A 23,893-nucleotide genomic window follows, 5' to 3' on the forward strand; every position below is an offset into this window, starting at 1 on the left:
GAACGACGGGAGCGCACCCCGAGACTTCCGGGTTGGCGCGATTCGGAAATGGCGGATTCCCTCCGAGCTGCGGAGGGAATCGGCTCAACCGAGGACGGGTCTTTGCCGCGCCGGTGACGCGGGGACCCTTAAAAACCGCAGGCGCGGAAGCCTGCGGACTGAAGACTCGGCGGGTGCCTTAAGCGCCCCCCGATCCACGAAGAGCCTTTTTAAAGGCTGCGGAGAGGATACGGAGGGCGGCGTGGCACTGAGAGTCGATCGCTACCTCGGTGGAGCGAAGCTGCGAGCCATGACCGGAGAGCGCTGACTTCCTTCCTTAAAATTTGGACTGAAAAGAATAACCCGTGAGTAAGACGGAATTGGATCTTAAAAACATTAACCTGAATTGGAGACGACCGGGGGGTGTGCTAAAAGGAAGTCCGCACCCCCCCCCTTGCAGACGATCTAAGCAACGACAAAGTGCTAAGCTGGAGAGCCTACCCTTGGAGGGGTGAGTTAAAAAGGACACTAACTTCCAAGATTTAGCTAAAAGAAATTTTGAACTGGAGAGTGGAGACTGGGAAGCCTTCTTTTTGCTCTAAACAACCCCCCTCCCGGGCCCGGGAGCGTCCTGTCTCTGTGCCTGTGTAAGAGCTGCGGAGTTTGACAGCTGTCAAAGCTGTCAAACGGGCAGTTTAGAGTGGAAAAATTGCTATTTAAGATCCCTCTGGACTAAGATGAGCTACAATTGAACCAAGATTGTTGGAAACAAAGTAATAAAAATAAGTTAAAGGATTGTTGGAGAAAAGACTAATAAGTAACCAGATTCCCCCTAGGGGGAACTCTGTGAAACTACAATGGCTACAATGGCTGTGGATGGAAAGTTACTAGTGGAAATCGAAAGGATGTTTCAATTGGTGGGAATCCTACAAGAGCAGAGCTTGGCTATGAATAAACAACTTATGACCTTGACTTCTGGAACAGGCAACTCTGCTGTATGTATTGAGGACCTGAATGAGAAAGAATCCACAGCTGAATGGGAAATGATATCTAAAGAGGTGGAAGAGACTAAACAAGAAAAAGAGAAAGTAAAGCTGGGAAGTAACAACCAAAAGCCGATATCTGTGGAATACAAGCAAGGAGACTTTTGGATTACATCTACCACAAGTCTGCGAAAGACGCAGAAGATGAAGGAGGAGGTCCCGGGAGTTTATGGAATACAGGAACTTAAAACAAAGAAATATGACTGGGGCCTCCATTCTGACTTTGACTCTGAAGATGCAGGATTTGTGGAAATTTTTCAGCAGTTGTTTTCAAATGTCCTTGTGGGAAGAGAATATGGTTTGATGGCGAAAGAACTTTTTCCAGACTTGATGACTGACACAAAGGACTACCAACAAGACCGGCGGAGAGGGACTGAAAGAGACTTGAAAGCCTCGGACGTGAGGAACCCAGGCTAAGAACTGCTATTCTGGATATGTATTGGGAAGGGACAAAAACCGGGGATGGGAGGGAGGGAAGAAGAGAATCTTAAAAACACTCAAGACCTTTAGGTTTAGTTAATATGACTTTTAACTAAGACAAAATGAGAAATCGATGGAAGAGAATTTGAGTCCAACTTAGGAAAAATCTATATTTCTTTATAAAAAGGTAATAAGATGGTTAAGAGGAGAAACACCAATTTGCTGACACAATTTTGGGAATTGGGATGCACGAGGGGGGGTGGGGGGAAGTCAGGGAATAGGGTTAGGAAACTAGGATTTTCTGAATTTATACATGTTCTTGTCTTGTGTTTTTTTTTGTGTGTGTTTTGTCTTTATAAAAGCGGAAAAACCAATAATTTTTTTTTAAAAAAAAACAACGACGGGAGCGCACCCCGACACAGGGATTCGAACCGCCGACCTTTCGATCGGCAAGTCCTAGGCGCTGAGGTTTTACCCACAGCGCCACCTGCGCCCTACTAGAAAAGTGTTTGGGCTTGTCAGTATTTGAACCCGGGACCTGTGGTACCACTGTATAAATAGGTGGCTGTTGTTTGAGGTGAAAATCTAATGGAAAGGGTTATGAGTTTGGACTGTTCCAGAAAATGGGCCAAATGATGGTTCAGATAGGCCAGCTTGTGTGAGTTGTATCCTCTTCCTCTTCCATCTTTTCAGGCCCAAGACCACACAATTTGAAGCCGCTTTCCTCCACATCTTACCTTGCACCACACCAGGGGTTCCAACTTGAATAACATGGGGGGAGGGGGAGGCAAGCCCTGCCCCACATAATCGATCACATGACACACATACACAATTTAAATGGCAATGCCCATCAACTTGGGGGGGGGCGGGTTCTAGTCCCCTCAAATATTTTACTGTGGGAGCCGAAAGGACCTCGGGCCCGTAGGAGTCGGCTCCTATGACCCGCACCATCCGCACGCGCGAAACGCTCTTTTGCGCGTAGCACCTCCAGGAGGCGCCATGACTGCGCCGGCGGGAAACCCAAGCGCTTTCGGCAGCCTGTCAGCGCGGAGAGCGAAGACCTCGTAGCCGCCGCCGCCGCCGCTTCCTTTTTCCTACGCTTCAAGAAACCTCCTCCTCTTCTTCCTCCTCCCCCTCCAACTGCTCGGACGGCGTGCGCAAGGGAGAGGGCGAGGGGAAGGGAGGAAAGCGGCTGCCTGCTTCGGTGAGCTGAGGGGGACGGACACGGCGGAGCTCCCTCACCCACGCCCGCCTTCCACCTCTCTCAGGAGCCGCACTTTCGGCTCCCCGTCGCGGGCGCCGGCCGGAGCCATCTTCGGGTAAGAGCAGCTCGACGGCGCTCGGCTCCTCCCCTTTCACAACTACCTACTACTTAGCGCTGCAAGTCGGCGAGGAGACCGGTCGGCTTCGGGTTGCCGCCTCGGACCGGCGTCGGGCAGCGGCTCTGTAAGTCGAAAGTCTTCACCTGTTACCTCAGGTCCTCCCTTTTTTAAGTGTGTGTTTGTGTAAGTACCAGCAGAGTTTGTTTCCCAAACTTGGGTCTCCAGTTTTTTGGGGGGAGGGGGAGAAGGGAACACGACTGCAATTCCCATGATTCCTGCCCCCTAGTCCTGCTAGCTAGGGATGATGGGAGTTGTAGTCCCAAAAAAACAGCGGGAGACCCAAGTTCGGGGAAACCCTGGACTAGAGGGAAGTTCTGCTGATCAGAGGAAGGAAAACTCGAGATCAGCCATACCCCCTATTTTCATCCTCACTATCTTTGCACGTCGCTCAAGATCCGCCTGAGAGAGATTGAATTCACAAGTTACGTGCCTGACTCGGCTTGCGAAACGAGAGCGGGATAGTGAAGTAACTGCGGGCGCAACCTTGGGGATAGTTAGAAGGCCGTTCTGCTCCTCCGTTCGCGTTTATTATCCCCGTGGCTGCGATGCAAACAATCGGTGGCATTTAATATCCGGCCTTCGAGGGCTGGGCTGTATGGAAGGGCAGGAGTGGTGAGGATGTTTGAGAAAGGGCTGAGGAGACCAAGGTTCAGTTCTCTAGAAGCTCAATGGGTCATTCGCAAGCTCTTGGCCCAAACCTGTCCCACAGGATTGTTGTGAAGATAAAAGCGGGTGAGGAGACAATGAATGACAGGAATGGGACGTCCAAATGTTCGCTGGACTCCCAAGTCCCACCATTCCCAGCCAGTATGGTGAATGGTCAGGGGTGATGTGAGTTAGCATTGCCGTTTCAGTGCCAGGTTGCAAATTCTTTCCTGGCATTTTCGGAGTTTTAAGCAAGGCAGCCAGGCAAGTGGGCCTAGTGCGTTGTGTTTTTCTGGGAGTACTGAAGGGTTTGCAGTACCAGCACCTTTCCATCCCCCCATTGTTAAAAGAGTGGCACTTAACTATAACAACTTCATGGTGAGTACCAATACCTTTTAAAAAAAGAAAGCACTGCAAGTGGCTCTTTACAAACCTGATGAAACCACATTTTGGGACTTTGTGTTTGTGTGTGTTTAGGTCTTCTATACCTTTCTGACATGGCTGCCCCGGCTTTCCAGCTCGACTAGGGAAGCTATACAGTGGTACCTTGGGTTAAGTACTTAATTCGTTCCGGAGGTCCGTTCTTAACCTGAAACTGTTCTTAACCTGAAGCACCAGTTTAGCTCATGGGGCCTGCCGCTGCCACTGCGCTGCCGCTGCACGATTTCTGTTCTCATCCTGAAGCAAAGTTCTTAACCTGAGGTACTATTTCTGGGTTAGCGGAGTCTGTAACCTGAAGCGTATATAACCCAAGGTACCACTGTACTTTGCTGCCACAATATTCTGGGAGGGGCTTTCATATGAGAGCTCAAGACGGACATTATACATGGTATGGAGAAAGCAGCATTAGAAACTGAGATATGAAAACTAGGAGCTAAATGGCACCTTAAACCTAGGTTATGAGCGTCGCAACAGAATGTCTAGGCATGCTTTTTTAATAACCAGACTACAAAGCTGAAAATGAATGAACTGCAGCTAAAATCTTATATTCATTTTTCACATGGTTTAGTCCTCATCTGAAGACTGCAAAAACAAAGCCATACTTCCCCTGCCCGCCCCCTAATATTCTTATGAGGGTCCCTTCTTCAGTCCTCAGACAGTGGCTGAAAGTGGGGAGGCAGAAAAAGCTCCTCCTTTTCCCCCCTAGCAGTGGCAGTTTTAATCTGAAATATTAGGCACAGTACTGCTCCCAGAGCTCAAAAACTGCTCGCATTAATGAAATTCCCTGTCTAGAACGGGCCTAGAACAATGGGAGTTTCGAATGCTGGGAGAAAGTGAAGAGAGAGATTTTTTCCTTCTTTCATAATGCTGGAACATAGGACTACCCAATCAAGCTGAATGTTAGAAGATTCAAAACAAGCAAATGAAAGTACAGCGCAAAGTTAAAACTGTAAAATTCACTCCCACCAACTTGATTAGCTTTAGAAAGGATTATACAACTTCACGGAGGATAAGCCTAACAGTGGTGACTAGCCACAACAGCTATACCTCGGGTTAAGTACTTAATTCGTTCTGGAGGTCTGTTCTTAACCTGAAGCTTCACTTTAGCTAATGGGGCCTTCTGCTACTGCGCCGCCAGAGTATAATTTCTATTCTTATCCTGAAGCAAAGTTCTTAACCTGAAGCACTATTTCTGGGTTAGTGGAGTCTGTAACCTGAAGCGTATGTAACCTGAAGTGTATGTAACCCGAGGTACCACTGTATTATGTTTCCATTAGATGTATAAATGACCTGATTCAGTATAAGGCAGCTTTCTTTGCACTGTTGGAGGCATTATGCTTCTGCATGCCAGTTTATGGGAATCACAAGTATTGGGAGAATACAGTGCCAGTGTGATCCTTCCATCCCAAACTGGTTTTTTGCCACATGGCATATTGTGGCCCATCCTTTCACTTTCTGCCATATTAAAGTGGCAGCAGCTGCTGCAGGAAGAGGTGCTGAAAAGTCCATTTTGGTTTCTCCGGAAAAGTTGTGACGATGTGCTTCAATAAAATATTAAAGCCTGCAATTTAAAGAAGCAATATGCATCACAGGAAAACTGCAAATACAACTACAACTTTTACCACAGCAGTTTCCACTGCTGTGGAGACAAGTTAGCTTTAAAAGGCAGTTTGGCTTTTAGTAGTAGTAAGTGCTGACCTGACAGTGTCAAACACAGTTTCAGTTATCTTCACAGTACTCCCTTCTCGTGTGCAAATTGCCTCTATTGGTTGCTGTAAAAATGCTCTGACAATTTAGCTACTAATGGGTTTATATGTCACTAATAAGTTGCTAAAGCATTCTTTGACCAGTTTCATCTAAGAAACCGGCTTAATCTTTCTTGGCATACCAACCCACACATTTCTTTGTCAATCATTTATGATCTACAAGGAAAAGGAAAATAACAAATTTTTCTAAAGCTAGCCCTAACCACTGAAAAGGGTGTTAAAAACAATCTCATGTATACTTTTTGTTTTAGAATTTACACAGTAGATCACTCTACTAGCGGCTAACATATTGAGGTTGAATCCTGACAAGACAGAAGTACTGTTTTTGGGGGACAGGAGGCGGGTGGGTGTGGAGGACTCCCTGGTCCTAAATGGGGTAACTATGCCCCTGAAGGACCAGGTGTGCAGGCTGGGAGTCATTTTGGACTCGCAGCTTGTCCATGGAGGTGCAGGTCAATTCTGTGTCCAGGGCAGCTGTTTACCAGCTCCATCTGGTATGCAGGCTGAGACCCTATCTGCCTGCGGACTGCCTCGCCAGAGTGGTGCATGCTCTGGTTATCTCCCGCTTGGACTACTGCAATGCGCTCTATGTGGGGCTACCTTTGAAGGTGACCCGGAAACTACAATTAATCCAGAAAGTGGCAGCAAGATTGGTGACTGGGAGCGGCCACCGAGACCACATAACACCGGTTTTGAAAGACCTACATTGGCTCCCAGTACGTTTCCGAGCACAATTCAAAGTGCTGGTGCTGACCTTTAAAGCCCTAAACGGCCTCGGTCCAGCATATCTGAAGGAGCGTCTCCACCCCCATCGTTCTACCCGAACACTGAGGTCCAGTTCTGAGGGCCTTCTGGCAGTTCCCTCACTGCAAGAAGCCAAGTTACAGGGAACCAGGCAGAGGGCCTTCTCAGCAGTGGCACCCGCCCTGTGGAACGCCCTCCCACCAGATGTCAAAGAGAACAACAACTACCAGACTTTTAGAAGACATCTGAAGGCAGCCCTGTTTAGGGAAGCTTTTAATGTTTGATGCATTACTGTATTTTAATATTTGGTTGGAAGCTGCCTAAAGTGGCTGGGGAAGCCCAGCCAGATGGGTGGGGTATAAATAAATTATTATTATTATTATTATTATTACTACTACTACTACTCTGTAGTTCTTTTATAATAGTGTCACCTGCACAGTGGTAAACAATGTCCCCAAATTTATCAAATTTCTGCCACTTACCATTTACAGCACTGTGGGTGGCAGGAAGAGCCCAGGAAAATCAAATGAATCTTTCACATGGGATCCTTTGTTGCCCTAGCAGTTGTTAACTTGTTGGCATAAAAGAGGTCGCAAGCAAAAACTGACCCAGAGAAACAGATAAAATACCTTTCTTATGGCACATCATTTATGGCTTCTCAGACACATTGTCACGTATGATGCAGTTGAGATTCCTGCATTACAGGGGGTTGGACTGGATAACCCTCAGAGTCCTTTCCAACTCTACAATTCTAAATTTCTATGATTAATTTGAATTTGGGTTGAGGTAGAAAAATATTCCATAAAACTTCCTACATCTGTTTTTAAATTTTTAAATTGGGATAAAAAAGTGCTTATACATGATATATGCAGGCTTATTCATCTTGGAGTGAAAAAATAAACCATAAAATTGCCCATGTTTGTTTTTCTTGAAGAAATAGAGGGAGTTGTAGAGGGAATAGGTCTCCCTGTGATTGATGGGATTCTAAATCTCCCTAACAGAAAAGGTTGAAAGTCTGGGAGTTGCTTTTCCTTTTGTTCCAACCCTGCTCTTTGGTAAGTTGGTTGCCAGAGTAGCTAAAATGCTTTCTTTCTGCTCTGTTTGTTGCAATGCCTTGACCTTTCTTGAGTAGAGAGGAACTTGCAATACTAATCTATGCTTTCTTAACTTCCAAGCGACGCACTCTGTATGGGGCCATTCTTGAAAACAACTCAGAGGTTTTAGCTAGTGCAAAATGTTGCCACACATCTCCTTGCATATAGGGAACAGCACAGTCGTATACAGTCAGTCTTGCTTTAGCAGCACTAACTGGCACTATGGTTCAGTTCAAGTTGCTGCTGCTTAGCTATAAAACCTTTCATGGTTGGCATTCAATGGATGGTTCCACTTGTCCCCTACTGCAACTTCAGTCCACCCGTTAGCGATGCTGTTGCCTTTGATTGTACCTTCAAAATCTATGATTGTTCTCAGGCTCTTCTCTGAGTCCTTAAAGGTAAAGGTAATGGGACCCCTGACCATTAGGTCCAGTCGTGACCGACTCGGGTTGCGGCGCTCATCCCGCTTTATTGGCAGAGGGAGCAGGCGTACAGCTTCTGGGTCATGTGGCCAGCATGACTAAGCTGCTTCTGGCGAACCAGAGCAGCGCACAAAAACGCCGTTTACCTTCCCGCCAGAGCGGTACCTATTTATCTACTTGCACTTGACGTGCTTTTGAACTGCTAGGTTGGCAGAAGCTGGGACGGAGCAACAGGAGCTCACCCCATTGCGGGGATTTGAACAGCCGACCTTCTGATTGGCAAGCCCAAGGCTCAGTGGTTTAGACCACACATGTATTTTTAGGCTTTATTTTAAGCTTTATAAGCAGTAGACTCAGTAGTCCTAGCTGGCTGTGATATATTGATCTGAAATGTTTTAACTGCTGCTTCTGTAACTGTGATTATGTTTACATATTGTATGGTTTTAAACTGATTGAATTTGTATAAGCCGCTCTTCTGAGCAGCACCTTTCTTTCCAAACTGGCCTGCCAGCAAGTTTTAATACCACAGATACTACTTCTTTCACATCTCTTTGACCTCTGGATTGTTAGTTTCAGGACCAAAAAGTTCATCTGCAGGATCATCTTTGGCCCAGAGGCCTCTATTTGCTGAGCCAAATTTAGGTTTTAGTTTCACATGACTACAGATGGAATTAAGAAAGTGCTGATTTAAGCCTCATGCGCAAAAAGGCCCCTTGTCCATTTTTTGGTGGTAAATCATGTAAATCTAGCTTCCAAACAAAACCATTTCAAAATTAAAGGCATAGTGTATGCTGCTACAGTGGTACCTTGGAAGTCAAATGAAATCCGTTCCAGAAATCCGTTTGACTTCCAAAACGTTCAGAAACCAAGGTGTGGCTTCCGATTGGCTGCAGGAAGCTCCTTCAGGAGCCAAAACATTGGACTCGCAAGGCGTTTGGGATCCAAGGTACGACTGTATCATTGCTGAATCTAATGCCATACAAGAAAATCCGCATTCTACCAAGCAAGTATGTAGTGACCAGTGTCGAAGTAGGATTTGGCTGCCACTGTAGTTTGCTTCTGTATGTGAAGGGGTGGGTGGGTGGGTATCTTATCCTTGGCTTCAGGTGCTAAAATGTGGGCCAACAGGGCCTGCCCAAGACATATCCCACTAGAGGCCACTGTCCCTGTGTCTCAGTCCAGCACTGCCCACTGCTTGCACCCTTCCTCCACCACAAAAGCAGATTTATAGTCCCATTGTCATCACAGTTGTTTCAAAAAAAGAAGTCAACCTTTCACTTGAGTATTGCATATGGAGGGTGGGTAGACAGCTACTGCAGGTGGTGGTCCAGAGCTGAGCAGGAACATCATTAGTGAGCCGTGCTGTAACTCATCCCCATGTTGCCAAGCCCAGACATTTTAAATATTTTCAAAATGTCATTTTGCATTCTACGAAAGGAGAATGCAAAACTTCTGGAGTGTGGGAGAGTGTTGTTGTAATCCTTTAACACCTCCAAAACACATGAGTGTAAGAAGAGTCTGCTTGGTCAGACCAATGATCTGTCTAGTCCAACATTTTGTTTCCCCCAGTGGCCTCTGGGAAGCCTGCAAACACGAAGGCCAAGCCTCCCCCTGCTTCTCTCTCATCCCAGCAGCTAGAGGTTGGATATAGCCATCATGACTAAGAGTGACTGATATAATTCATCCTCCATGGGTTTCTCAACTCCATCTTTAATGACTGCTAAACTTGTGGCAGCCAGTTCCATACCCTGTGTGAAGAAATACTTCCACCAGTCTATCTTGAATCACCTGTGCAATGAATTTAATTAAATATCCAGAGTATTAGGTATTAAATATTTCTCTCTAGTCAGTTTCTTCAAGCTGTGCATTGTATTATAAACCTCTTAGCATATAACTACTTTTTTTACCTCCCCTGCTAAAAGTTCCAAAGATGACTAGTCCTTCCTCATTTTGGTTGCCCTTTTCTGTACCTTTTGTGGTTCCACTACTAGAACTGTATGCAGTATTCCAAATGTGGCCATACCAAAGATTCATATAAAGATATTAAAATACTGGCAGTTTTATTCCTGATCCCCTTCCAAAAATGCCAGCAAGATAATCCCCTTTCCCTGCAGGGCTCTACAACCCTTTCCTCACCTTTTCCCTGTTTTGTGTATTCATTCTTCCATCATTTAGTAACTCGCCACACAGATTGGGTAGTGAGTGATTTTTCTGCATAATACTGCTAACTGTGTGAGGGTAAGGCTCTTGCTGGTGGTGCAGATCAGATTTAGCCCAAATGCCGCACAGTGGCCTTAAACAGGTTTTTTAAAAAATACATCTGGAAAGGCACATAGGTATGTAGGTATTTTGTGGATATTCTTATGATTATGTAGTGTCTGAAGCATATACCATAACCAGAAAGGTTCAAATGCTAACGTTTAGTTACAGTCATACCTTGGACGTCAAATGCCTTGCGATTCGAACGTTTTGGCTCCCAAACGCCGCAAACCCAGAAGTGAGTGTTCTGGTTTATGAACGTTCTTTGGAACCCGAATGTCTGACGGGGCTTCCATTGCTTCTGATTGGCTGCAGGAGCCATATCTTGGTTTCCGAATGTTTTGGAAGTTGAACAGACTTTCGAAATGGATTCCGTTTGACTTCCAAAGTACGACTGTATTGCTTGATTGTAGTAACACCCCTAACTAAGCATTTACAAGAAATATGAAAATTGCCAATAAAAACAACTAATTTTTAAAAAGATAATTAAAACAAACAGTAAAAGAAATTTAAATGCATCATCATTTATGTATATGGTTTGGCTAAACAAAAATGTTTTAAGCAGGCACCTTATTCTGGGGTTTTAATTTTGTGTTTTTCTTAGTTTTTGAGCTTTCAGAGGAGCACCAAGCTTGGACTTGTGCATGATTAATATGCTGCTATCATTTGTTGATGTATTATTGTCTTGCCTATTAAAAAAGAAAGAAAAAGAAATCCAAGCTGGCTATGTTGAATATTAGCACAAAACGTAACCAACTATACTCTAAGCTTGGAATGAAAGATTTGGCTGGTTATGAATTTACAATCCATGTGTAGTTTGTTGACTGGTTTGTTTCTACGTTTTGTCCCTTTCTTGACTACTGTCTTTCTCATTCTCTCTCCTTCAACTCATCTCTTTGATTTTCTATTATTTGCATCTCTCTGGACCATCCCTTCTCCCATCTCTTTGTTCCTGTTTCCACCACACACCCCCTGGCACCTATCTATTGATTCATTAAAATTATATGCTTCCCTTCCTTTAAAAAGTTCGAGGTAAACTAAGGTAACAGTAAGCTAAAATAAATAGACTAAAACAGCATAATACACAAAGATACAATGCAGCCACTGAAAGAATTGGCAATAGAAACAATTCTCACTGTTTTCATTATGGAGCAAGTTTAAAACAACAGTGATGCAGTACAGGAAATGAGAACCATTCATGGGCATCCTAAAACAGGTAGCTTTTAGCAACCGTTAAAGAGGGAGCAAGATGAGCTTCACTAATGAAGGGGATCCTAACTTTTGGTGTTTGCAGCTAATGAAGCTAGCCTGGCAAGATGTGAGAGGGAATTTTCAAAGACAAAATTTGCCCCCCCCCCCCAATATTTCTTACTTTCACAATATTTTTATTTTGCATTTTTAAACAGATCTTCGCAGTAGGTATCCATAGAAATATAGGTTGTTGTTGTTGTTGTTGTTTTGTGCCCCCTCAGCTCAGTGCCCTGTGTATGGGAATCACCCGCACCTCCCTAAATTGGCACTGTTGGTCTCAACTAAGAATACACACATGGGTCTGTGGAGAAGAACTTAGCAGGCTCAAATGGGAGAAATATCCCATTCAAATATCCTGGTTCCAAGCCATGAAGGACTTTAAAGATCATCACCATTTCTGATATGAACCTGGAAACAAATTGGAACTTGGCCAGTGATTTCAGTAAGGAAGTCACACACTCCTTATGCTTATTTAAAAAACAATTACATTAATAGGTGTGTTCCGGATTAACAACCCAGACTCTACATTTGGAACCAATATCACTCTCTGGACATTCTTCTGAGGCAACTCTATGGAGAGTGCACAACAGCAGTCCAGATGTGATATTGCCACCTAGCCAGATTTGCAGTCCTCAGAAATAAGCATACTTGGTACATTGACTGCAGTTAAGCAAAGGCTCCCTTGGTCACAGCTGATGTCTGGGCATTTAGGGACAATGCTAAGTCCAGAAGAACCCCACATTCCTTTCTATGATCTTAGACCATGGGTTCTTTCAGCTTTTTTTCCCTCTAGGCCCTTTGATTTGCATCACCTTCTATAGGATCTGAACAGTCAATGGCAGCTGGAGATCTGACTGCTTACGCTACTCTCCTGTAGCATTAGAACATCTCAGCCAATCACTTCATACAACCATCTCAGAAACACCCCTTAGCATATTATAGTGGTGATGGCATTCTATAAACCTTTTGTTCTTGGCCAGTTTTTCCGCAGATAGGTTTTGTATGAACGAAATAAAGACATATGAATTGGGCGTGGGGAGGGGAACGCCGCACAATAATTTTAAATTGGCGTATATTTTGCATGTTGTGGATTTGGACTTCCGAAATTTCACTTCCGCATATGGAGGTTAAAATGCTGCTGTTTGTAACAATCTAAATACAACACTTTCTATGCTCCTATTTAAGAGATTAGCAAATAGTTAGATGCTGAGCAGTTTTCATATGGGCGCTCCGATAGCTAAACCACTGGTGTCCGTCTTGAGAAGGGCTTCCTCCCTCTACTGCTTGTTACTTCCTCTTTCTCATAGTCACAGGGTAGGCTGGTGGTTTCCCCCCTCCTCCTCTGTGGGTTATTTTCTTCTTACTCCCTGTTTTTTCCTGATTGTCTTTCATCTCAGTCTCGGTTCCCTTGAGGCTTGATCCTCTTTGTCCATGTGCTTCGTCCGTTGGTCACTTTATGGAGTGAGCTGAAGAAGAATAATTTCATGAGACTGATTTCCTGCTAGAGAGAGAGAGCGATCCTATTCCATATAGTTTCCTGCAGTGGGCACAGAATCGCCCCTCCATTTGTGCAGCTGCCATGACGTGCTGGATCAGAGACCAATGGAAGAGAAAAAGGGCAGGCAAAAAGGTGGGTGAGGCAGCAGTGGTATTACAATAGTGATTTTTTAAAATCTGGCCCGTACAATTACTGTGCATTCCTATAAGCATTTTATGTTCTTTTCCCTCTGTCTTTCAATAACAAAAGCTTGGCCAGATCATCATGGCCAAACTAGACATGCTGGGGCCATCATTTGTGTGTCTACTTATAAAGTGGGGCGAGGGCTCAAGTCTGGATACACACCATAAGCTTAAAGTAAATCTGTTCCCCCAAATAATCCCGAAACTGTAATTTATCCCCCAGAGCTACAGTTCCCAGCACCCTTAACCAACAGTTCTCAGGATTCTTACAGCGTGTGTATGGTCTGTATGTAACTTAATGACATACTTAAAACAGTTAAACAAGGGCAGGGACACGGAGCTCTCATGTGTGCGCAAATTACTTAATACGCCTCTCAGTCCATTTCGCCAATCATGTTTCTCTCTTCCTTGGCTCTGATACAAGTGAGCTAAGAATTCAGAACTGTGGCTGGAGCAATGGACTAACTGAGGAGACGTAAAATGTTTAACGACTTTCTCCTACAGGCTACTTTTACTGTTAAAAATAAAACATAGGCACTGATTTATTTGTGAGTAGGAGAGATACACGGATGAAAAGAACCAGGGGTTTGTCGCTATCATGTTCGCTTTGATCCTGAAACGCCTAAACATATCTGACTTTTGGTAAAATGAATTCCTATATTTTCCAACATAATGTCACTGGAATCAGGGACATATGATGGCTGAAACATGTAAGAATGGAAATTGTGTTACTTTCTGGAGTGTTGTCTAATTTTGAATATATTTCTAGTTACAGGTAGGTAGCCATGTTGGTCTGCCGTAGTCGAAGCAAAATAAAAAAATAAAAAAATTCCTTCCAGTAGCACCTTAGAGACCAACTAAGTTAGTTATTGGTATGAGCTTTCGTGTGCATGCACATTTATTATTATTATTATTTATTTGTTTTGTTTTGAGTACATTGCATTAGTAAATTTTATAGCTAATGGTTGGATCCGAAGTAAGTTGGCCAGATTTGGGTTACTGGACCTACATGCAAACTTTATGAATTTCCCCCCTTTTCTTTATTCTAGAAATACCCAATATCTCTTGAAATTGCATGCCCATATACTATATTCTGCATTTGCTCTGGACACTTCCTCTATTTGCAGACAAATTTAGTGTTCCATAAAGTGTGACGAGACTTTGCGTGGGTGGTTTCTCTATTAAGTTTATTTTCAAGCAATATATAGTTGCACGTGCTTCGCACAGCTGCCTCCAGAAGGCAAAAAAACACCACAATTTCAGTCACCTCAGAATAATGTACCACTCTACAGAAGCTCGTTTGGGGAGACAATTCTGAAAACAAGTCAAAAGATCTTATAAAATGGCTGCCTTAATCTTATCCTTCACCTACATACTGTACTGTGGTAGACAGCATTCTCTGAAGAAGAACTCAGATTAAGATCTCCTGATTAATTTCAACCAGAGGAATTGATGATGCAGTTTTCACAGAAGACTCTAGTCTTTTCCTTTCCCCCTCTTCTTCTGGTCTCAGCTGGTTGTGGAAGATTTAGCATAAATAACTGTTCATTGGTAGGTAGCATGAGCTGTTGTCAGGAATTTATCTTAGATTTTGTTACGATTAGAGGTTGGCATGGAGGAACCTGGTGCTTGCAAATGCCATATATGGGGGGGAAAGCTAAGCAGATTTTATGATATGGCATTGCCTCAGCCTGCAATAGGATTCTAATTAGTGTGTGAAATGTCACATGCCACCTTCTGAGTTGCAGTCAGACTAGAATGTAACTTCTTTTAACGACACAATAACTTTGTGTTGCAGTTATTCTGGTCAAGTTCCAGATCTGCCTTGAGCCCCATTGGTTTCACCTGGAAAAGTAAGCAGGTACCTTCTTGAAGCCCATGGAACTTAAGGAACAGCTTCAATGAACATAGAGGGACTTATTTCCATGTAAACATGCATGGAATATGAGAGAGTTCTTTTTGTATTTTCCTATATCATATCCTGATGGAATGGAAAACTGGGTCTGAGGAGAGCTATCCAGGACCGCATACCCTCCAAGTGTCCCAATTTTCCAGGTTCTGGAATTTTCCAGTTCTGGAATTACAGAAGCCATCCTGGTTTCTGATCTGATCCTGGAATGTCCTGGTTTTCTTTTCCCCTTTTCCCCAAATCTCAGGAATACAATTAAAAGTGGTGGAGAGATCAGACACACACACCCTGGTCCTTATTGGAAACAGGAGCCTTCGCTGTGTGTACGAGCAAAAACGGAGTCCTGTTTATCCTGAAAATAAAATACCTGCACTAAATGAAGCTGGCATACGAAGCCTTTTTTATTTTTAAAGGAAAATATAACAAATCCACTTTAAATCCTTTAATTGCAATGCTTTAGCAGCCAGCATTTTTTTTTAAAGGAAATATGCGGAGTGTTTATTCCTTTATTGTAAATTGAGCCTTACATTGCAAGCCTTTACATGTCTACTCAGATGTAAATCCCATTGTATTCAATAGTGTTTACTCCCAGGTAACTGGGTAAAGACTGTGCAGTCTTACACTGCAATCCTAAGCATTTTTACTCAAAGGTGCGTTCCACTGAGTTCAATCGGATTTACTCTCTGGTATGTTCCTTATCATTCTCAGTTTCTATTACAGTGGAACCTTGGTTTTTGAATGTAATCTGTTCCGGAAGGCCGTTCAACTTCCAAAACGTTCAAAAACCGAGGATCAAAGGGCTGTCAGCAAGTTCAGTGGGGAAAATTGAGAAACGCGCCTGGGCAGCTGTTCAGCTTCCAAGGCGCGTTCAGAAACGGAAGCATTCATTTCCGGGTTTTTGGCATTTGGCTTCCGAAACGTTTGGAAGACGTTAAAAAACCGAGGTTTGACTGTATTATTATTAGTAGTAGTAGTAGCAGCAGCAGCAGTATTTCCTGCCTTTCTCCCCCCGACTCAAGGCTGATTACAGCTAAAATTTTATTTCATCCCATTTATCTGTTGAAGGTGTTGTACCCGATCCCTTCCCTCACATATATTTTTTCTTTACAACAATCCTGCGATGTAGGTTAGGCTGAGAGGTTGTAATTGGCTCAAGGTAACAGATGTATATGTGTATATGACATGTGTGTGTGGGAGATCAAACGCAGGAGAAGCTTCCTGATGCAGAATAGAACATTCCTATTTTCATCTGAGACAAGTTGGAGAGTATGGGACTGTGTGTGTTCAGGAATAATTGGTAAGACACAGGAACAGTGTGCTTCAAAAATCCAGTATCAACAAAGGCCAGATATTGCAAGAAGCACTGAATACTGTAACATATATAAATTATGCAAATTAAACAAGCTGTGCGTAATTACTTACCTTCTGCATAATCAGTTTTGATGGTAAAGGACAAAGAGCTATGAGGAAAACTGTAACCACACCTTTAGTCTTTAGACACGCTTTCAAGCATCTGTTTTGCAACATTTGCTCTTTCTAAAAAAGAGATGCAAGATCCTTAGGAAGTCAGATTTTGCAACCAATTCCACAATATTCATTTGCTGCTGTTGCTTCTGCAGAATTGTTAACATGCAGGCAGCCTTAAAATAGGGATGGCCAACATCAGCTTCTGATATTTATTTATTTATTTCATAAAGTTTATATGCCTCTGGATTGTAAAAAACAAACAAAAAACCCCCAACTACATCAAAGTGGTTTACGAAAGATAAAACTAAAATCAAGAAAAATTAACATTGGCAAGCAGTTAAAGGCCTCTATTTGCTAGTCCCAGTATAAATACTAGATCCCGGTTATAGCATTCTGTGTAACTGTTGTGAAATAAGACTCAAGTTCAACCTTGAAAAGGAGGAATCTTCCTAATGTGTGTGGCGTTTTGTCTGGCTCAACTACATTTACCAGAGAATTTGAGCTAGTGATTTGGGAACATTGTGGAAACAGAGAAATGTAATTGAGGGGGGATTTGCTAAAGGTGAAGGAAAACAGAGGGTTAAAATCAGGGGTGGGGAACTAGATCCAGACATCTGGCCAGTTTGTTAAACACCCCCCCCCCAAAGCCAAGCTACCTATTGGCAAGTTTTATAGACTGGCAGGGGCAATCACTTGACATCACAATGGTGTCAGGTAATCCATTTCCTTCTACACAGTATGGAATCAAATGGTGCACACAAAGGCACAGCTGATTAATGGATCTTGCAAAGTGCTAGGCATGGGGCTTCGCAAGACAACAGTAAATGTTATATTATAGACTGTTATGCCTTACATTTATTGTGTGAACATGCAAGCATGCAGGCTCCTGGAAGGCAGATCACACTTGCTGTCCTTCTCTGGTCCTGCTGATGCCATGCTACTGATATCTAAGCTATGATTTTGCTTAGCAGGACTCACCTGAACTTGAGTTTGTCCTTGGTTTACAGCTTGTGGTTTGTCTGTAGCGAGAGGAACAATGACCTCATGTTCAGATGACATGCTACTAAGCCCCAGGTAGAAAGCAGCAGTAAGACCAGGGAGGAGCTCACCTCTCTGGGAATCAGCACACTTGCATGTTTGTGTGCTAAGACATGGCTTGGCTTTGCATAATGTGTGAACTGAGTTACTGACTCCCAGCTCAATTACAGTAAACCAGCATAATTCAACCATAAATATTTCGTGTTTAAATATGAACATCCATGCATACAAGTATTGTGTATCCCTGTGTAAAGATATAGACTCATTAAGCCCATTATTCATCTTGTAGGAAAAATAGTCCATTTTAGGATGCAGCTTGAAGTTCAGAAATTAGAAACATACCTGAAAATGCTTATTTATCATTTCGTCATTCTTTAAAACAGAATAGCATCTGCAAGACAAAAGAGAGCTTCAAAGTCTTATTTCCTTTTGTTAAAAGCAGATGAATGTGTTCTGATCTGACTTCTTCTTTTTAGTGTCCCGTAATGCGTTCACATTTTTCCTTTTAGTACATTTCCCCCCCTGTTTCCACTTCATATGAAAGTCTTTGCTAGAAATATATTTAAATGACCTTTTTCGGCAGCAGGAGGAGAGTACAAAACACTGGTGGAAATGTATTCAGCACTTAAGGTCACATTAGAAGTATATCAGGAATTGGAGGAAAATAGATATTGAGCCCATATATGTTTAGCATATACCAACGTTAGTATCTGTGTAACTTCCATCAAAAGTTGTTTTCCAATGCCCCAGAAATCAGCAGTCATAACTATGATTTATACTTACCTTTTATATGCAGTGAAAAGTTGATTTCTGTGCACGTTGCACAATATTTGAACACCTTGGTTTGTCCAAAGACAACTGAACATAGCAGATTCTATGCCGATGGCCATTTCTGTAACCAAAACCCACCATTTTTTCCTTACCCATTCTCAGTATAGTTCTGGAATTTGCTCAGCTTGGCAGTGTTTCTGTCCCTAAGGCATGGGGGTGGTGGGGATTAGTGCCATGCATAGATTCTTGTCTTTCTTTCTCATCAGTTAGCAGAAGCAGCAAAAATTATGCAGATCAGTAAATTGTAGAAGGTATTATGCAAAACAAGGGAAGTCATTCCTCGGTGCCAGATTTGCATGATTCATGCTGGCTATAGGAACATGGGAAGCTTCCTTATAACAGAGTAAACCAATGGACCATCTTGCTCAGTACTGAACACACCGACTACACAGATTTCAGGCAGGAAATATTCTAAGTTCCACCTAGAGATGCTGAAGATTGAACCAAGGACCTTCTGCATGCAAAGCAGATGCTCTACCACTGAGCTATGGCAGCATCCAGCTTTTGTTGCTAAATTTGACACACTAGTGCAGAGTTTTGCTTCTATGCAGAGAACACAGCAGTAATATTAAACTACCGTATTTTTCGCTCCATAAGACGTACCTTTTTCCTCCTAAAAAGTAAGGGGAAATGTCTGTGCGTCTTATGGATCGAATGCGTGGTCCCTGGAGCCGAATTGCCCAGGGGCGAAAAGCAGATCATGCCTTTTTTTTTTTTAGAAAGAGGGAAGGGGGTGTTGAAACAAAACTGCTGAGCAGCTGATCGGCAAGCAATTGGGAGGGATAAGGGACTCTAGAGATAAAGGAGGCTGCCTGGGAGCGGGGAGGTAAAAGCACATGGATCCTCAGGATTTTTGCATTGGGCTACCCCAATCTCACCGTCAAATCACATATCATGGCTGTGGCCACAGCATGAACCACAAAAATCATACATCCACTGTTTCGTTCAGAATTTTTTTTTCTTGTTTTCCTCCTCTAAAAACTATGTGCGTCTTATGGTCAGGTGCGTCTTATGGAGCAAAAAGTGCGGTAATTTTAAGCTACTTCATTCAGAAGAATCTTTATTTTGCATCAGCCACTAGCTGTGGCAATAAAATGAAATGTACTGAAGACAGAGGTGAAAACTTAACTATACAAAATGCATTTTGGAGGTGTACATCAATAATCAAATAACGGATCTTATTCTAATCGCCCCCCACTAAAAACCTTGCAGTTTTTGCTGTCACCTGGTCATCATGATCTGCTAAAAGAAAGAACACAGTAGCAATGGCTGAGCACCCGGCATGGACAATAATAGAAGGGTAATAATCTCACTCCTCAAATCTTTGTAAAGAGTGCAAGCCAGAAACACATGTGGTACTGACTCAATACTGCCACCTCCACATGAACATAACCGTTTTTCCAGTGGAATTTTTTGAAATCGGCCCTCTAGTACAGCCGAAGGCAGTGCATTCAATCTTGCGAAAGTGAAAGTGCGCCTGCATTTTGGAATTGTTAAATTTTGCAGATAGGGTGCCAAAGTGTCAAAATGTCACTCTATCATTGGGTGGGATGATGAGGTCAACCAAATAGCAGAATCTTTGGAAAACTTACCAGACTGGCCTCCAGTATCTCTAACTGAAGTCAATAACCTTATTTCGCAGTTTAAAAATAATAAAGCACCAGACTTAGACTATTTGCTCCCAGAACGGTTGAAATCTAACATTGACTGGTGGGCCTCCCTGCTGGCAGTAATACTCTCATTTATTTATCCATCCGAGTTATTTCCTGAAGTTTGGGCCACAGCGGTAGTCAAAAAGGGCTAGTTATAGAGACCAATTAGCTTGCTACCTGTAATTAGCAAATTATATGCAAAGTATCTTTACAGTGACCTACTTGATTGGATAACTGGGGAAGCTATTCTTGCTGAAGATCAAGCAGGATTTCGACATGGCAGACCCACTGCTTTGTACTAGCTACTTCATCTGTTTTGGCTTCCTTCACCTGGTTTGTTTGCAGTATAAACGTACCTCTTGGAAGGGGGTGTATTGATTTTGGGCATTTCCCCCCCACCCCGTTTTGGTCACCACAAAGAGTCATTTTGTATTTAACATCTTCTTAAGGAGAAAGAGAAACATTGTTTTCTGTAGGACTAATCTTATAACAGTGTACTGTTTACAGTGGTACCTCGGGTTAAGTACTTAATTCATTCCGGAGGTCCGTTCTTAACCTGAAACTGTTCTTAACCTGAAGCACCACTTTAGCTAATGGGGCCTCCTGCTGCCGCCGCGCTGCCGGAGCCCGATTTCTGATCTTATCCTGGAGCAAAGTTCTTAACCTGAAGCACTATTTCTGGGTTAGCGGAGTGTGTAACCTGAAGTGTATGTAACCCGAGGTACCACTGAATATATTTCTATAGTTGTCTGTGTTCTTATCCCTACAGATATACGAGATTTCCATTAAGAATTAAATATATGCTTGAACCGTGATTACAGACATCTTCATAGAATCACGGAATTGTAGAGTTGGGAAGAAACCACAGGGGTCATCCAATCTAACCTCCTACAATGCCGGAACTTTTTGCCCAAGGTGGGTCTTGAACCCACAACGCTGAGATTAAGTGTCTCACGCTCTACCGACTGAGCTATTCCAGCTATCATCATCCCTTCCTCAACTTTGCAATAAGCCTAATCATTTCTAACTTGCGATGGCTGCCTCCTTCAAGTCAGTCTAATTAAACCTGTGATCAGCAGCAATTTGTTCCTGAAGTCCCGCTTTGAAAAGGGCGCAAAGGTGGTGAAGTTCTGCTACTTTATGTTGGTGACTGAGATTTTGCTATCTAATGTCTTTCCATGGGTCAGATCTGGTCCAGAGTCCTCTGTTTGCGACTTCAAGATTAAACCTGATTGCAAGTGAGCAAAGGTGCCTTTGCCTGTTTGTTTGATAGTGGTTGTAGCTGCTGAAAGACAGTGAATTTGATGCTGATCTGGGCTGATTTCTGTGTATTAATTGGTACATGAATTGTAAAGTTCTTCTTCCGTCTTCACAAGCGAGTCTGTTTGATTTTTCTTATAATTTCTTTCGCCGCAGTTCATAGATTGCTGTAAGTGAGAGACAAAAAGACCATGTTTTTTTTTGTTTTTTTGTTTTTTTAAAAAAATTTATTTTAATCCAACATCTAAAAGCACATATACATTATCAATAAAACAAAACGAAGAAAAAAAAGAAGACCATGTTTTAAGGACCTGAACTGATTTTGCCATTGACTCATCCTGTGCAGCTCAGATTATTCAGCAGCCCAGTGTTAAAATTTCCTGTGTGGAAAATGAGTGTCCTAAGATTATTTTTGAGGCTTTTAGATGTACAGATGAGAATCTTTAGGTTCATGTATGCATAACTTACTTTTATATTACTATAAGGTTAATGAAAGGAAGGGGTAGGAGGGAGCGCAGTAGTATTATCTCATTTTGAGAGACTGTGGGTTGTATCCATTGAAGTCACTCTGTTCGCACATGGACTTCTGCAACAAAACTTCCCCTCCCTCTCACCCCTCTTCCACATGCCTCCAGATCTGTTCTGGGGTTTTCCCCTACCTTCCAGAGCAGTTTTTTTGGGGAGGGAAAGAAAAAGAAAGAGAGAGAGAGAGAGAAAGAAAGAAAGAAAGAAAGAAAGAAAGAAAGAAAGAAAGAAAGAAAGGTTAAGGTCCATTAGACAAGTTGGAAGCCCTTGCACAGAAGGAATGATTTCATTGGATACAGTAGGGGTGGACTTTGATCTTTGAAATTTTAGCGGCGCCCTGTGAGAGGCCAAAATTCAGTTCTCCTCACCTCTCGCTTTCCGTTCTGCTCAGTTCACTATGACATAGTTGCAGCACCCTGCAGCACCCCCTAGGCTCAGCGCCCAGTGTGGTGAAACCGGTCACGCTGCCCTAAATCAACCTCTGGACACAACCCTATATAAATCACTAGTAAATCCAACTTATTTACATTTGGCAAGATCTGTGTTACTTGCTGGCCCTTGATGCAAGGTGACTGCTGTTGTTTTTCCAAGTGTTCAAGTAGCCTGATGATTACTTCTAAGTATGAAGTGCACACCTCACTAAGCCCAGGTGAACCATTATGAAGATATTCAATACGGTCGTACCTTGGAAGTCGAACGGAATCTGTTCCAGAAGTCTGTTCAACTTCCAAAACGTTCGAAAACCAAAGCGCGGCTTCTGATTGGCTGCAGGAAGCTCCTACAGCCAATTGGAAGCCCGGTTGGATGTTCAGCTTCCAAAAGAACTTTCGAAAACTGGAACAGTCACTTCCGGGGTTTGATCGTTTGGGAGCCAAAATGTTCGAGAACTAGGCTCCTTGAAAACCAAGGTATGACTGTATTCAGAATATAGTGGTACCTCGGGTTAAGTACTTAATTTGTTCCGGAGGTTCGTTCTTAACCTGAAATTGTTCTTAACCTGAAGACCACTTTAGCTAATGGGGCCTCCTGCTGCCGCCGTGCCGCCGGAGCCCGATTTCTGTTCTCATCCTGAAGCAAAGTTCTTAACCTGAAGTACTATTTCTGGGTTAGCAGAGTTTGTAACCTGAAGCGTATGTAACCCGAGGTACCATTGTATCTTGGGCTGCATGCATACCACCTTTCAGTTTTCTATCTGTTGTAGTTTGATACACACTGGCACACCCAAATGTATTTATCTGTATAACTGATGCTTCACTATTACATTTTCACCTATGGAACTTGCACCAGATATGTGTTCATACTATGTTGCTTTTACAAACAAAATGAAAGTTAAGAGGCATAAATATTCCAACAGCCAGAGAAGCTGAACATCTGAAACTCTCTCTGACATCTCTAGTTGTGGTTGTCAGTATCTCATCTAGTCAGACTGGCCAAGCAAGGGCTGGTGGAGCTGGGAATTAAGGAAATTCGGGGCGGGTCACACTCTGGAACTCCCACAGCTATTGCAAATGAGATGAGCCATTCGCCTCTCAGTTTCTATAGGATGTTATTAAAACATACTGCTGCTGTGTGAGGAGAGCTTTTCAGCAGGGAGCTACACTAAAAGCAGAAATATTAAGACTGGACTCTGTCTATGCAGGTAAGTTTGGCTGCACTGGGTAATCTAAGAAGTAAAAATGTTATAAATGTTCAGCTCTTTTAACATCAAAAGTTGCAATGGAAGTTGTGGCACTGATTTGATATAAGAATTTAAATGCCAAGCTGAATTACTTACCCATTACCTCAGTATTTTGCACTTTAACAGTTGCCAGACAGGATGCTCAGGTGGCTTCATACATAGGTCATGAGATTGATGTCCATTTCCTATTGTCAAAGTGCGAAGTATGGTGGTTAGAAGACTACTGCTTCTGGATATATTGTGGGTTTGATCGTCATGGCAAACCATTGCTGATAAAGCCATCCAAGTATAATCATAACCTTTTAAGGTTATGAATAATCAGCCATCTTACGGTCATGTGGAAATAAGTTCCATAGGCAAATGCTATATTTGGAAAAGAACTTTTTGTTTCATTTGGGTGGTGTTCA

At 42.9% G+C, this 23,893-nt stretch overlaps 1 protein-coding gene across 6 annotated transcripts in view; it reads left to right on the top strand.

Annotated features, from left to right (window-relative positions):
- TEC (tec protein tyrosine kinase) overlaps window positions 1-23,893 on the top strand; it is a 74,194-nt gene that overhangs the window by 13,512 nt on the left and 36,789 nt on the right. The window contains exon 1 of one of the 6 annotated variants that reach the window (XM_081208868.1): window positions 2,478-2,888. The exons of 1 other annotated variant lie outside the window; for it this stretch is intronic. Coding sequence is in view for 3 of the 5 variants with exons in the window: in XM_081208871.1 (XP_081064997.1) it covers window positions 13,026-13,076 (51 nt within the window). In the remaining 2 variants the exon portion in view is untranslated. Of the gene's footprint in view, window positions 1-2,477; window positions 2,889-12,835; window positions 13,077-23,340; window positions 23,448-23,893 lie in introns of those variants that run through there. 4 more of the 6 variants (XM_081208870.1, XM_081208871.1, XM_081208866.1 and 1 more) reach the window with 4 other exon arrangements.

Source organism: Podarcis bocagei (genome assembly GCF_964188305.1).
Source record: "Podarcis bocagei genome assembly, chromosome: 9".
Lineage (NCBI taxonomy): Eukaryota > Metazoa > Chordata > Lepidosauria > Squamata > Lacertidae > Podarcis > Podarcis bocagei.